The 15,764-nt window shown below is 36.8% G+C and overlaps 1 protein-coding gene across 2 annotated transcripts in view; it reads left to right on the top strand.

The window, feature by feature from the left end:
* Window positions 1-6,758: 6,758 nt before the first annotated feature.
* Window positions 6,759-15,764, top strand: part of SLC15A2 (solute carrier family 15 member 2) — a 44,551-nt gene continuing 35,545 nt past the window's right edge. Inside the window, exons 1-4 of one of the 2 annotated variants that reach the window (XM_068981263.1) lie at window positions 6,759-6,772; window positions 8,521-8,644; window positions 10,493-10,580; window positions 11,367-11,508. In XM_068981263.1, coding sequence (XP_068837364.1) covers window positions 6,759-6,772; window positions 8,521-8,644; window positions 10,493-10,580; window positions 11,367-11,508 — 368 coding nt within the window. Of the gene's footprint in view, window positions 6,773-8,520; window positions 8,645-10,492; window positions 10,581-11,366; window positions 11,509-15,764 lie in introns of those variants that run through there. The other variant, XM_068981272.1, reaches the window with a different exon arrangement.

Genomic DNA, 15,764 nt, shown 5'->3' on the forward strand with positions numbered 1-15,764 from the left:
TTCAGTGTTCTGTTTTACCACACTCCTGTCTTCAATTGTGAAATGTCAAAACTTGATTTGTAATAAATGTCCTGGTTTTAATTATGTCTCTGAACCTTTCTGATATTCCTTAAATTTTGGTTGAAAATTAAGCTAAAATTGAAGGTAAAGATGAAGCTAAGTAATTGTTTTAATGAAACTGTTAATGAAATTGTTATCTCTCACATTTTATCATTTTCTCTTATCATCTCTTTGATATTGTTTAATCCTTTTATTTTGCTTTTGAGATAAAAATAAGCAGTTGTGTTAATGAGATAAATAATCTTTATACCTGTAACATTTTTGAATTTGAGGGAAATAAACACCAGATTGAGAGTCACTAATGAACAGCAAGTTTTTTATTTAATTAATAAACTTTATTTTTAAGAACAGTTTTAGTTTCACAGTAAAATTGAGCAGAAAGTACAGAGACTTCTCATATACTTCCTCTTCCCACACATGCATAATCTCCCCTACTATGAACATCCTGCACCAGATTGGTCCTTTTTTAAATAATTGATGAACCTACATTCACACATCATCATCTAAAGTCCGTATTTTACATTAGAGTTCACTCTTTGTGTTGTATATTCTATGGGTGTTAACAAATGTATAATCACCTTTGTCCACCATTGTAGTATCATACAGGGTGGTTTCACTGCCCTAAAAATCCTATGCTCTGCCAATTCATTCCTCCATATCCCAACCCCTGTCAATCAGTGATCTTTTGACTCTCTCAGTTTTGCCTTTACCCGAATATCTTATAATTGGAACCAGACATTATACAGCCTTTTCAGATTGGTTCTTTCACCTACGTACTTAGTTTCCTTGATGTCTTGTTCATGGCTTGGTATGCACCTAAGTTTCCTCCATGTCTTATTCATCTCTTTTTAGTGCAAATAATATTACATTATGTAGATGTAATGTTATGTATCCACTAACTTACTGAAGGAATCTTGGTTACTTCCAAGTTTTGGAAATTATGAAAAAAATTTTTATTAAACATTATCTCTTACCATAGGAAGTTTTCTAGCTATATATATATGTATATATAAATATACATATATGTGTATGTGTATACATATATATATATACACACATACTGAACTGTGCTGATAGATATCAGGCGAGTGTATTCTCCTCGGTTCTGTCTCATCTCAACAATAATTTGAAGCAACGGACGTTAAAGCCTTCAGCGCGTCACAGCTCTCAGACAGACCATGTTATAGATCTCGGGTCTTGGACAGACCATGTTATAGCTCTCAGGTCTCGAACTGACCATGTTATAGCTCTTAGACAGATCAGTGTTACAGCTCTGTGTTGCAGCTCAATTTTATTTAGAAAATAGCAGGAAAATACATCCTCGAGGCGTGAGGGCATGCCGACCCAAAGACATGAAGAGAAGAGAGGGGACGAGAGAGAGAGAGAGAGAGAGAGAGAGAGAGAGAGAGAGAGAGAATGAGCACGCATGTTTATACGTTTTCCCCTCCCCCCAGGCCTGCCGTATGTAAATTGGGCTAGCCAGGAGTGCTATTTGTTCTACCTGAGGCCCTCACTCTGGTCCTCGGACTTTCCTTTGTTCTATTTTCATGGGCTTTTCCCTTCCTTGTCTTTTAGCCACTGCCATTCTAGACGCCATAACTCATTTCTTCCCCCTTTTATTATTTCCTACATAGATGAAACATGTTCTTAAAGATCATTTTGATGGATTGAATACATAGTATATCATTCTCTATACCCCACTCATTTAAATATGAGTAGCTTAGAGAGGAATGAGATAATATCTCCTTTGCTTCAGTTATCTCCTTATTTGATGCATTTTCAGACATTAAAATATAGGGAGCTATGGATGAGACAAGTTCTCAGATATGACATTCTCTGCCAGAATAATCTTCACATGATTCTAAGCACATACCTTTTTTCTCCCAGCTTTATAGAGAAATAATTGACATATAATATTGTATAAGTTTAAGCTGTATAGTGTGATGATTTGATATGTGTTTTTAAGAAATGATTATTAAAATAAGGTTAGTTAACATAACCTCATTATTCTTTTAGCTTGACCTTTCTGAGTGGTTTGATGAAACTGATAATAAAAGTACCAAAGTAGTGAAAGTAAGCTGGCTACAAAGGAACAAAAATCAGTGGCTTTGAACGATTCCAGAACACTACACCGAAACTCTAAAGTTAGTAAAGCTGCATGTGTACAAGGGTATGAGTGTGACCTGTGAATTACATATTCATCAAGTATTATCATCCACAGTTTGGTAAGAAGGCACTCTCAGACATGTCAGAATTCAGTAATTATATCATTTACATACCATTGATGTAATATTTAGATTAATAATTTCCAATGTGTTGAGATGAATAAAAATTAGCAACTCAGGAATGGAAAAAAATATTATAAAAATATATTCTAAAAAGGTTGAGAACTTCTTCAAAGGGACTGCAAAATTCATAGTTCAGTTCAGTTCAGTCGCTCCATCGTGTCTGACCCTTTGCGACCGCATGAACCATAGCACACCAGGCCTCCCTGTCCATCACCAACTCCTGGAGTCCACCCAAACCCATGTCCATTGAGTCAGTGATGCCATGCAACCATCTTATCCTCTGTCGTCCCCTTCCCCTCCTGCCGTCAATCTTTTCCAGCATCAGGGTCTTTTCCAATGAGTCAGCTCTTCGCATCAGGTGGCCAAAGTATTGGAGTTTCAGCTTCAACATCAGTCCTTCCAATGAACACCCAGGACTGATCTCCTTTAGAATGGACTGGTTGGATCTTGCAGTCCAAGGGACTCTCAAGAGTCTTCTCCAACACCACAGTTCAAAAGCATCAATTCTTTGGTGCTCAGCTTTCTTTATATTCCAACTCTCACATCCATACATGACCCCAGGAAAAACCATAGCCTTGACTAGATGGACCTTTGTTGGCAAAGTAATATCTCTGCTTTTTAATATGCTATCCAGCTTGGTCATAACTTTCCTTCCAAGGAGTAAGCATCTTTTAATTTCATGGCTGCAGTCACCATCTGCAGTGATTTTGGAGCCCCCAAAAATAAAGTCTGACACTGTTTCCACTGTTTCCCCATCTATTTGCCATGAAGTGATGGGACCGGATGCCATGATCTTAGTTTTCTGAATGTTGAGCTTTAAGCCAACTTTTTCACTCTCCTCTTTCACTTTCATCAAGAGGCTCTTTAGTTCTTCACTTTCTGCCATAAGGGTGGTGTCATCTGCATATCTGAGATTATTGATATTTCTCCCTGCAATCTTGATTCCAGATTGTGCTTCCTCCAGCCCAGCGTTTCTCATGATGTACTCTGCATATAAGTTAAATGAGCAGGGTGACAATATACAGCCTTGACGTACTCCTTTTCCTATTTGGAACCAGTCTGTTGTTCCATGTTCAGTTCTAACTGTTGCTTCCTGACCTGCATACAGGTTTCTCAAGAGGCAGGTCAGGTGGTCTGATATTTCCATCTCTTTCAGAATTTTCCACAGTTTATTGTCATCCACACAGTCAAAGGCTTTGGCATAGTCAACAAAGCAGAAAGAGATGTTTTTTTCGAACTCTGTTGCTTTTTCCATGATCCAGCGGATGTTGACAATTTGATCTCTGGTTCCTCTGCCTTTTCTAAAACCAGATTGAACATCTGGAATTTCACAGTTCACGTCTTGCTGAAGCCTGGCTTGGAGAATTTTGAGCATTACTTTACTAGCGTGTGAGATGAGTGCAATTGTGTGGTAGTTTGAGCATTCTTTGGCATTTTCTTTCTTTGGGATTGGAATGAAAACTGACCTTTTCCAGTCCTGTGGCCACTGCTGAGTTTTCCAAATTTGCTGGTATATTGAGTGCAGCACTTTCACAGCATTATCTTTTAGGTTTTGAAATAGCTCAACTGGAATTCCATCACCTCATCATCAATTCATAGTCATAGTATAATATATAATGTATGTAATATATATTTTTTAAGTAAGTAAATATTTATTATATATATAATCTTGGTGGTGGTTGTGTGAGTTATACATATATAGAAAATACTACAGTCTTACACTTAAGATTTGTGCCTTTTAAGTTATATTTTAAAAGTCCACAAACAAAATCAGTAAAAAACTATTAGCAACATAGAGGGTGGAAGAGAATTAATACAAATGATATAAAAGTAGATCTTACAAGCTTAGAAGAAGAGGACAAACAACTCAATAGAAAACAGGGAAATGAATCGGCAGTTCTAAAAATTGTGAAACACTTTTTGTCACAGAAATCTTACTTCCAGAAATTCATTCTACAGATACATTTGACTAATATGCAAGGTTATTACTGCAGTATTATTTATATTGCAAAAGACTTACAATCTGAATATGACTCTTTTTGTCATTGATTTTTGAAGTGATATATGTAGTTTGGATACAAATCCTTTGCCAATATATGTAGTATGACTGTTTTCTAATACTTTGTGAGTTGTCTTTTTACTCTTAATGGTATCTTTTGGTGAACAAAAGCTATTAATTTTAACGCTATATCATATATTAATCACTTATGGTTGCTATATGTCTTATTTTAAAAAATCTTAGCTTAAAAAATGCAATCTTGGCTTAATCAGTCCTACAGATATTCTCTTACATTTTCCTCTAAAAGTTGTATTTTTTTTAACTTTAACAGCTCTGTAATCTATGTAGAATTAATCTAATCTCTCTATATGACCAACCTAGACAGTGTATTAAAAAGCAGAGACATCATTTTGCTGACATAGGTCCATCTAGTCAAAGCTATGGTTTTTCCAGTAGTCATGTATTTGACAGTTGGACCATAAGGAAAGCTGAGCACTGAAGAATTGATGCTTTTGAACTGTGGTGTTGGAGAAGACTCTTGAGAATTCCTTGGACTGTAAGGAGATCCAACCAGTCAATCCTAGAGATCAATCCAGAGTGTTCATTGGAAAGGACTGATGCTGAAGTTGAAACTCCAGTACTTTGGCCACATGATGGGAAAAGCTGAATCATTTGAAAAGACCCCGATGCTGGGAAAGACTGAAGGCAGGAGGAGAAGGGAATGACAGAGAATGATATGGTTGGATGGCATCACCGACTTGATGGACATGAGTCTGAGCAAGCTCTGGGAGTTGATGATGGACAGGGAAACCTGGTGTGCTGTAGTCCATGGGGTCACAAATAGTTGGACATGGCTGAGTGACCAAATTGAACTGAATATTAATGTAATCTATATATTATTTTCTTTTATAGTTTTTATTAATGATGTAGGATAAAGGTAAACATTTTTTTCCATATGCGTATCCAGATGGTATTTTTTTAAATTGAAAACAGTCATTTGTCCCATTGCACTGCCATGTCATGTTTGGCCTAAATAATGCCAAAGTATGTGTGTGGGTCTTTTTCTGAACTCTTCTGTTGCATTGGTTGCCTTATCTATCTTTGTGTCATTTCCACTCTGTTATAATTACTATAGCTTTATAATAGTTCTCCTACTGGGTAGTGCAAATCCTCCATTATTGTTATTCAAGATTGCCTTGCTCTTCTTAGATCTCTGTATCTCCATATGAATTTTAAAAATCAACCTGTAATTTTCTACATTCACAAAACCTGTTGGATTTTTTTGTGATTGATTTGGGGATTGCTGACATCTTACTGAGTCTTCCAAATCATGAGCATGGTATGTCTCTCCATTTATTTAGATCTTTAATTTCTTTCAATAATGTCATAGAGTGTTGAATACTGATGTCTTTTTTAACTGATTTTTTAATTGTAGCATGTACTGATGTCTTAAACATCTTTCAATAGATTTATTCCTAGGTATGTTTTATACTATTAGAGCTGGTATAATTTTTAAATTACCTTTTCTATTTGTTTTTGCTGATATTTAAATACAATCTTTTTATGTGATGATTTTGTATTCATAGTTTGCTAAACCCGCCCTCTTCTAATTTCATATTTGCCTCTTCTCTCTGACTATATACATATCTTTCATTTGAGACTTTCAGCCTCCTTTCTGTACATGACTGTAATATATTACTCTCTTCTGTCATAATCACTGAGTCACAGATATTTTTACTCATAACTGGTATTTTAGATTATTTTACTCTGTTATTCTTTTTTTATCTCTGAAGAGTTTGTACTCATTTCTGTTCATGAATTGCTTTTTTCTTTGATTTTTTTCCCTTTTATCCTTCTGATTTCAACTTAGCAAAAATGATGCTGTACAAGAGGCATCTTGATAAAATAGCAAAGGCTCTAGAATAGGTCTTAGAGTCTGGGATTCTAGTCTGAGCTCATCTGTAATATTCTTCAGGCTAGATTAGCAGAAGGATTTCAAACCAGTGTTCACCAAATCCCTAATAAAAGAATAACCAGAGATGCTTGTTAAAAATACAAGTTCTTAGCTACCTCTTTAGATTTGTGTGTCTGTGTGTGTGTGTCACCCTGGAAATTATATATTGATACATAAGTACATGTACAAATATAAATATATATAAATATCCGTAAGTGATTTTTATCATCAGGAAGTTTACATATGACAAGATTAGGATTCCTTCCATCTCTGATATTATTTGATTCCATGAATGCTTAGCATTGTATTGCCATAATCAATGAAAAATTTCACCTAAACAAACAAGTATCAACGATCCAATACCAATATGCTAAAGTTTGGTATTTAGGGCACCTATGAGCACAAATGAGTTGGTGCCTTGCATACAGGTGCTATTCCATCTGCTCTGCTATATCAAATGCTATTTCAGAGGTACAAGGCCAGAGCAGGAGGAGCCATTGATATAATTAGATCTTTTTTTTTTTTTACTTATTATTATTTTTACTTTACAATATTGTATTGGTTTTGCCACACATCAACATGAATCTGCCACAGGTGTACACGTGTTCCCAATCCCGAACCCCCTCCCACCTACCCCCCGACACCATCCCTCCGGGTCATCCCAGTGCACCAGCCCCAAAGGCATCTGTGCCTCTAGTGGTTAACTTGGCTAGTAACTTCTGATTGTTCATTTGTTTTGTACCCAGTCATTAACCAAACTAGGTCAGAAAGGGCATTACTTCCTGAAAGAATAACTACAGCTTAATCATTAATGTCACAAGCAGAAATGAAGCCGGACTCTTCTTTGGGTAAAGGTTGACGGGAGAGAAACAGGATGAGGAGTGTAACAGAAGCTGAGAAAAAAACATGATCAAAGTCTGAGATAGAGTTTAGGGAGGAAAGAGTAGAGTTTATTCTGGTCTTATTTGTCAATAGATTACTCAAGTAGGTAATGTAAGAATTTTATGAGGGATAGAATCATAGGTTCTCATATTCTAAAATAAAATAATGCATTCTCCTATCTCCTGCCTTCTTTTTTGGTTTAGTCCTTATTTTTCTTATTTTTCTCTAGCCATTCTTTTCCTTTTCCTTTTGACTGACAACTAAATGGGCACCATACTGTTTTGTTCTTTTACCTCTTTGACTTTGCAAAAATAATAATTATTTAACAGTCATGTCTGATTCTGTTCTTCCTCTGATAAGAACTAAATGTATTCTGGAGTCATTTGGAAGTCCATTCACTGAATATTAAGAAAAATGGTGTTTGTAATAGTACCTAGAAAATAACTGGTTCATAATTTTTACACAAATCAAATTTTATTTACAGATGAAATGATAGGTTCATCTTGAAGTAAGAAAGTTACAACACAGAGAATGAATTTTAAAAGAAGAATAATTCCCAAATGTATATCACTGAACTTTTCCTTTTGTTTTCTTTAGCTCCACCTCTTTAATTGCTTATAAGACATTTCCAGTTGAACTTTACTATGTTGAAAACCAAAAATTAGCATTTTTTTGTATCTCTCCAAGTTCACTTTGGAGATAACTTTCCCTTTTCAATGCATTTCAATTCCCCTACATTCCTGTGTTTCTATTTCCATAGCTTCCATTCCTAAGTAATAACCATAGGCATTACTGATACTAATCTATCCATAACAGCATAGTGAAAATTCCAGATCTGCCACTTGATGGCCACATGACTTTGGAAAAATTTCAATCTCTTGAGATATTAGTTCCTGTAAAGTGAGGATATTAGTAAGAATAAGAACATGAAGATCATATATGTGTGTATACACACACACACACACACGTATATAATAGGTGTGTGATAAATGGCAGCTATTATTACTCTGAAATCAGTGTTTAAATCTGTGCTCCAGGCTATGTCCGAGGCATTATATTTCTAACTACTTTTCACTCGTGCAGTTCTCCAGCATTTTACAGTATCTCACTTCCCCATGCTTTACCTTTCACATAAACATTCTTTTAAACTAGTCTCTGAGACCCAATAGTTTTTTTTTTTTTTCATATAGCTTTCTGCTTCTCAGGAAGCTGCTTAAGCCCGACACCCACAGGGTTAAGACTGGTTGCTGAAGCCACCCCCTCTTCCCCTCCCAGTCCCCCTTTTCACAGTAGCCTGGCAGCTGTCCCAACTGCCTACCAAAGCCAAATGCTTGAAGAGAGAGAGAGGAGCCAGCCATGAATCCCTTCCAGAAAAATGATTCCAAGGAAACTCTTTTTTTACCTGTCTCCACTGAAGAGGTACCACCTCAACCCCTCAGCTTTCCAAAGAAGCCATCTCCGGTGAGTCCTGGGATTCATCTCTGCCTCTTGACAGGAACACAGACATACTCTGTTGGTTCTCCTTGGTCCCTGGAGCTTCAGGCTGAGCTGTATTAGAGTATTAAAAACTATTCTCTCTTGGAGTTAGAATGAACCTATAAACCAGATCTAAACAGGAGTTTCTTTCAATTTAGGAGAGGAAGCAGCAGAAGGCGGTGGTCAGAGTTCCTCAGTGGGTATCCAGGACTTGGCTGTATTTCATTGTATATTCTGAATTTCTCTGGGGTGGAAAAAAAAGCACTTTGCATGTCCAGGGAAACTTGGCAAGTACTCCTTTCTGGAGAACTGTGTGTGATTGTTCTTTCTTTACCAAAAAAAACCTCCAAAACTTCAGCCTTTAGTTTCCCCTGTACACAGAGTCTGTGCTGCACACCAAGAGAAGTTTTAGAATAGATCTAGTCTCTGTTATTGTGTTTCAGTTTACAGTGGGTGAAAGGACAGAGAAACAGGGAAGTAATAATGTTTTAAATTATATATTAATACTTGTTAAAACATTTCCCAATTCTTTTTCAATCCTCCTATCAAAATCCTGTTAAGTAGAGAGGGTATAGTAATACTAGCCAGTATTTACTTAGTTCTTACTTACAAGCAAAGAAGTAGCAGTATTCTAGAGGTGGGTAGTTTCTTTGGAATAACAAAATTGAAGTATAAAGCCAGGTTTAGTGACATGGCCTGGAACAGTGTGTTAACACAGTCAGTGACAGTGTTACATAGCTAATAGAAGCTGTGTTAACCAAACTTCAGGCTGTATAATTCTCAAGCTGTGAGCCAGGAAAGTAAGAAGACTATTCACTGTGTCTTTAAAGAAAGTTTTTTTAAAATCATACATTAATGCATATTAATACTTTGGAGGGTTGTTTATGTATATCCATATATATCTATGTGGATAAAAAAAATGAACACATTACTTTATCAATCATTTATTTAGTTGTATATCTTCTGGTCCCAAATAATTTGAGGCTACTTACAAAAATGCATGTATATCTTATGAATAAGGAAAGGTAATAAAAAATCTCGTGATTTGATTGAACCGAGGCCACGTATCTCCATCCCTTTCTCATGTTGGTTGGGCTATCGTAATGAGGGATTTGAAGTAAAACATGATATTCCTTTTATTCTGACTGATACAGTGCATGCAATAGCATAGTCCTTTTAATTCCCAAAAGGATTAGCAAGAAAATATTATAGAATCTGTTTCATAGAACAAATGGACATTTAATTTGAAAAGGTTTAAGAAATGTCTGCCAAAGGTTAAGGTGATCAATCATCTTAATCTTTAACAATCTGTATTGGGCTCTGTTGCTGGCAGGAAGCCTTCATACTGCTAGGATTCCTCCCATCACAGTGAATGGGGCAAGTGGGGACAGAAAGGTTAATCCACACTGTAGAGCTAAGCAGGGTACTGACATCTGAGTGTAACTACCTGGACATCAAGTGTTCCAGAGGCCAACTCTTTGTTATGTTCCTAGAAATAAGGATGATTATTCTCTTGCCCAGTGCCCCAGGCTTTCCATTTAGTACCTGTGGGAAGATGAACAGGTCTTAGTGTCTGTATCAAGAAGTGCCTGAGGAGCTCCATATTAAATGTTTGAGGGACAAAGGAATATTCAGAATAGCTTCTTTGACTGCTAAATCAGCAATGCAAGCACTTTTAGTAGGATACTGACCGTTTCATGAAGAGTAGGGACCATTGCTTCTTCACATGACCTATCATGATGTCTTAAATGGTTTTTTCTGTTGCAGAACAGTATAATGGTCTAAATATGGAAATATTGTTCATGCTTGAACCAGTGTCTTTTTGTTTCCTAGAAAATCTGTGGCTCCAATTATCCACTGAGTATTGTCTTCATTGTGGTGAATGAATTCTGTGAGCGCTTTTCCTATTATGGCATGAAAGGTAATTTTGTGTCTCCCAATCCTACTTTTCTCCACTCACTCTCACCCCATGTTTGTAATAATCTGTCTTATATGCACTTATTTCTCTTATCTACTCTTTACCTTCATCCAGCTGGTCCTTTCCTTTGGCGAAGACTTCCAAAAAATGCCGGGTGGGATTTCACCTTCTAACTCATACAGACCAAGAACAAAAAAGAGTAGTGAAAACCAGAACACAGTCTATGAGAATATAAGTGGAAAAACTCATCAGCAGCATTCCATTCTTAATTTTTGTTCCTTAGGTCTATGGATTATATTGTTGCTGGGAAGGAGAAGAAAGGATTATTAGATATTAGATAAAGATAACATTAGGCCATGTTATCTTTCAGATTGGCCTAAATGATGCTATGTGCATAAAGACTGAAGGGAGGAGTATTGCAGTGCCTCACTCCATAAAGCATCTGCCTGCAATGCGGGAGACCATGGAGTAATCCCTGGGTTGGGAAGATACGCGGGAGAAGGAAATGGCAACCCATTCCAGTATTCCTGCCTGGAGAATTCCATGGACAGAAGCCTGGTGGGCTTCAGTCCATGGGGTCACAAAGAGTTGGACATGACTGAGTAACTAACACACACACGCTAAGCACAGCCCCTTTCACCCTCACAACTCCAAGGGACCCTGCTTCTGCTCCTCAGAAGTTACTACTGATAGGAGTGCTGAAGATCAAGATCAACTGCAAAGACCCTATCAAATGCTCTTTTCCTCCATAAATCATTTTAATGTCCCTTTTTTTTTTTTTTGCTTTAGCTGTGCTGACCCTGTATTTCCTGTATTTCCTGCATTGGAGTGAAAACACTTCCACATCTGTGTACCACGCCTTCAGCAGCCTCTGTTACTTCACTCCCATCCTGGGAGCAGCCATTGCTGACTCATGGTTGGGAAAATTCAAGTAAGGATGATGGGAAGTCACATTTCCAAGAAGCTTCACAGATTAAACATGCAGAGAGTATCACTTCTAGCCTCTTGCTTCCAAGCAAGAATATACTTGTATCATCCATGATAAATAAGAATCTCTCTCAGACTGACAATATAGAAAGGTTTTGTCTCTTCATTATCAGTTTTTCCAATATTTTTATACCCTTTTCAGTCAGGAGGGGTTTTTTCTTGTATTTAATTTTAATCTTCTATTCTGAAGTTTAAGACCAATTCTTGTTCTGATCTCAGGTGGTAAGATGGCTACCCACAAGAAAATGTATAATTAAATGTTGTTATTTTATATACTATCCATCTCTCCTCCAGACTGAGTCATTTCAGCTTTTTTAGTATCTTCTTATAAGTCCTTCTTTTCAGCTCTTTTACCATCTCTGATTCTCTTTTCTAATCTCCTTCTGTAGGTTCTTTCTTAAAACTATAATAAATATTTTCATGAGTTAGACTAATAGTCTGTTCATTTCAATATCTTTTAAGTCCCTAAAAATAACACCAAGAGATGTTTGGGGATAATGTTATAGTTGTCATCTATAACATCATTCTCATGGGACAGAGATGGATCTCAGGTATCCATCACTCAGGTATTTTCTGTGGAGTTGTCATCTACGGAATTGTCTAAATTAGCATTTCTCAAAGTGCATTCTGTTGAAAATTTGTTGTATAGGATCTAAAGAATGTTATGTAGGAACATAAAGCTCTCATAGTCAAATAAGTTTGGGAAAATGCTAGACTGAATAAAGCTAAAAAGGTATCTTTACTGCATGACTTCTTATAGCCTTTAACATGAAATTAATATTATAAAATCTCCAGGAGAAGGTTATGATAGGTAGCATTTCCCAAACTTGTTTGACTGTGAAATATTTTTTCAGGGTATCTTGTAGACTGAGTGTTCCAAGGAGTTGTCTTTAGTAAACACTGGTTTCTATCTCACTTTGGCCTAGATATATCCATTATTCTAAAGTATTTATTCAGCACCTAATGTAGTGCTACAGCCACAACACTGTACTAAATAGTTTCTTGATTTGGGAGAGAGATGGCAGGTGCCTGAGTTCTATGTGTGCTCCTTATGTAGTAGTAGTCACTGAGTCCATCCAGATAGAAGGATGGCACTATATGCAGAAAAAAGCATAAGCCATGGTATGGTCTTCATTCAGTTATAGAATAAAAGATTCATATTTATAGTATTTTAATTTATTTTTAAAATGACTGCTTTGTAAAAAGTATAGCTCTGGGATTTGGTGAACAATAGCTTCCTGACTATTTCAGAGGAAATTTGGCTATCTCTCCTTGTACCCTCAATCTCAACCCTTAATGAGGTAATTTTAATTATTTTGAATTTGTTTTTATTGATGTATAACTTAAGTATACAAATCTGAAAGGCTTAAGTATACAACTGGATGAATTTTTACAAATGTGTCACCATCACCTAGGTCACTCTCATTGGTATCTTTGTACCCTCAATATTTCCATCTCTTGCCTTCAAATTCTTCTTCAGAGATAGTCTTGTCCTAGAAATAATGGCAAATATCTTATGGCTGTAAACAAAAAAAATTATTATTAACCTTTCTTTTTCTATCTTCTTTATCACTACCTTCAAAATTTTAAAAGAATCACTTAATATTTGTTGCCTTCCTTTCTCACTCTTCATTATCACTCCTTCGGCTCAGTTCAGTCACTCAGTCATGTCCAACTCTTTGCAACCCCATGAACTGCAGCACACCAGGCTTTCCTGTCCATCACCAATTCCCGGACTCCACCCAAACCCATGTCCATTGAGTCGGTGATGCCATCCAACCATCTTATCCTCTGTCATCCCCTTCTCTTCCTGCCCTCAATCTTTCCCAACATGAGGATCTTTTCAAATGAGTTAGCTCTTCGCATCAGGTGGCCAAAGTATTGGAGTTTCATGCTTCAACATCAGTCCTTCCAATGAACACCCAGGACTGATCTCCTTTAGGATAAACTGGTTGGATCTCCTTGCAGTCCAAGGGACTCTCAAGAGTCTTCTCCAACACCACAGTTCAAAAGCATCAATTCTTTGGCGCTCAGCTTTCTTTGTAGTCCAACTCTCACATACATACATGACCACTGGAAAAACCATAGCCTTGACTAGATGGACCTTTGTTGGCAAAGTAATGTCTCTGCTTTTCAATATGCTATCTAGGTTGGTCATAACTTTTCTTTGAAGGAATAAGCCTCTTTTAATTTCATGGCTGCAGTCACCATCTGCAGTGATTTTGGAGCCCAAAAAATTAAAGTCTGACACTGTTTCCACCGTTTCCCCATCTATTTGCCATGAAGTGATGGGACCAGATGCCATGATCTTCATTTTCTGAATGTTGAGCTTTAAGCCAACTTTTTGACTCTCCTCTTTCACTTTCATCAAGAGGCTTTTTAGTTCCTCTTCACTTTCTGCCATAAGGGTGGTGTCATCTGCATATCTGAGGTGATTGATATTTCTCCCGGCAATCTTGATTCCAGCTTGTGCTTCATCTAGCCCAGCATTTCTCATGATGTACTCTGCATATAAGTTAAATAAGCAGGGTGACAATATACAGCCTTGACGTACTCCTTTTCCTATTTGGAACCAGTCTGTTGTTCCATGTCCAGTTCTAACTGTTGCTTCCTGACCTGCATATAGATTTCTCAAGAGGTCTGGTATTCCCATCTCTTTCAGGATTCTGACAATTCTGACAAACCAGAGATCAAATTTCCTCTTAGAGAGAAATTCCTCTCTCTAAGATCACTGGTAATGATGCCATCAAACTGAGTGATCTTTTTAAATTCTTATTCATGTTGAGCATTTTAGTCTGTTAAACTTCCTGGGCTTCTCTAAGACTGTATTTTCTGGTTCTTTTACTTTTTGGATTCTTCCAAGTTTGGCTTTTTTTATTTATTTTTTTTCTGCTTATTGTTTACTACACTCTTTCCTGAATGTAGGCATTTCCCCAGTGTATACCTTTTACCCTTTTCCCTTTCTCCAGATTTTCCCTTAGCAAGTTCTGTGGTGTCAATTTTAGCTATATGTGATGTCTCCTCAAACTCTATAATCTTAACCTATCACTCAAGCCCCAAGTGTGCATTGTAACTGCACATTATCATTCATTTCTTGGATATTCCACCTTACCCTCTCTCCTAGCTTCCCTATACTTCTGCATCCAATCAATTTTTAAATTCTACCAATTCTGTTTCTATATTATATCTCATATTCTTCCTACCTCAACACTGAGTCACCACTACTCCAGTTTTGGTTGTCTTTAGCCTCTGAACTGGACTATTATAATGGACATGTGTGACATTTTCATTGTTTCCCATAATATTTGTTCATAATTGAATCCTTGCACTACTGTCAAATTAATTTTCCTAAAAGAAATCTCCATTCACATTACTACTCTGCTCAACATTTCTGCTAACACGTTGTCTACTAATCTCATCCAACTTACCTTTCTGCTCTTATTGTCATACTTACTCCCTTTCAAGAATGTCCAATAGATGAACCAGATACTAATATTTACCTAATGATACCCAGGAATGTCTGTTTTCCATGTCTGTTTGCATAGTTTCTACTTCACAAAATCTCTTTCTTCCCCAGCCTTCCACATCCAAACTCTTTAAGGCTCAGTTCACATGCCACCTATGCAATGGAATATCCTCTGCCCCTTACTTTTCACCACTAACCAGAATTAATCTAATATTCTCTGAACTCCCTACTTTTCACCCTCACATGACAAATTCTCTCTTATAATAACTATGTGTATATGAATCTAATATCTTCTTCGAAACACTTAGAAGACAGCCTCATTTATAGTTTTCTATCCACAGCACTTAAAACAGTGCCTGGTACATAGGAGGCCCACAAAAAACATTTCAGTTCATAAATGTATTCACCCTCAGATGAACATAGGCAAAAGACTGAGGGTAGGTGTGGGCAGGTGTGAAGATGACTTTTATTTTGTTGTGGGTATTGTGGTTGCTTTTAAAATAACAAAATTCTTTGAGGGGTGAATAGGTATCTCTTTCAGAGGAAAGTGGGTTGGAGAAAACATGAATAACTTGTTCTTTAGGGATGTGTGGGGGTGTGGTAAGCTCACATGTCCAAAGACAATGATGACAAAAACATGAACAAACTAGTATTTCAAACTCTTTTCCTTTTCTTCAGAAGTTAGCTGCGGATGAAAAATTTCCCGTAACATTAGAAACATTGCTCAGACCTTC

Source organism: Capricornis sumatraensis, chromosome 1 (genome assembly GCF_032405125.1).
Source record: "Capricornis sumatraensis isolate serow.1 chromosome 1, serow.2, whole genome shotgun sequence".
In the NCBI taxonomy this organism is placed as follows: Eukaryota; Metazoa; Chordata; class Mammalia; order Artiodactyla; family Bovidae; genus Capricornis; species Capricornis sumatraensis.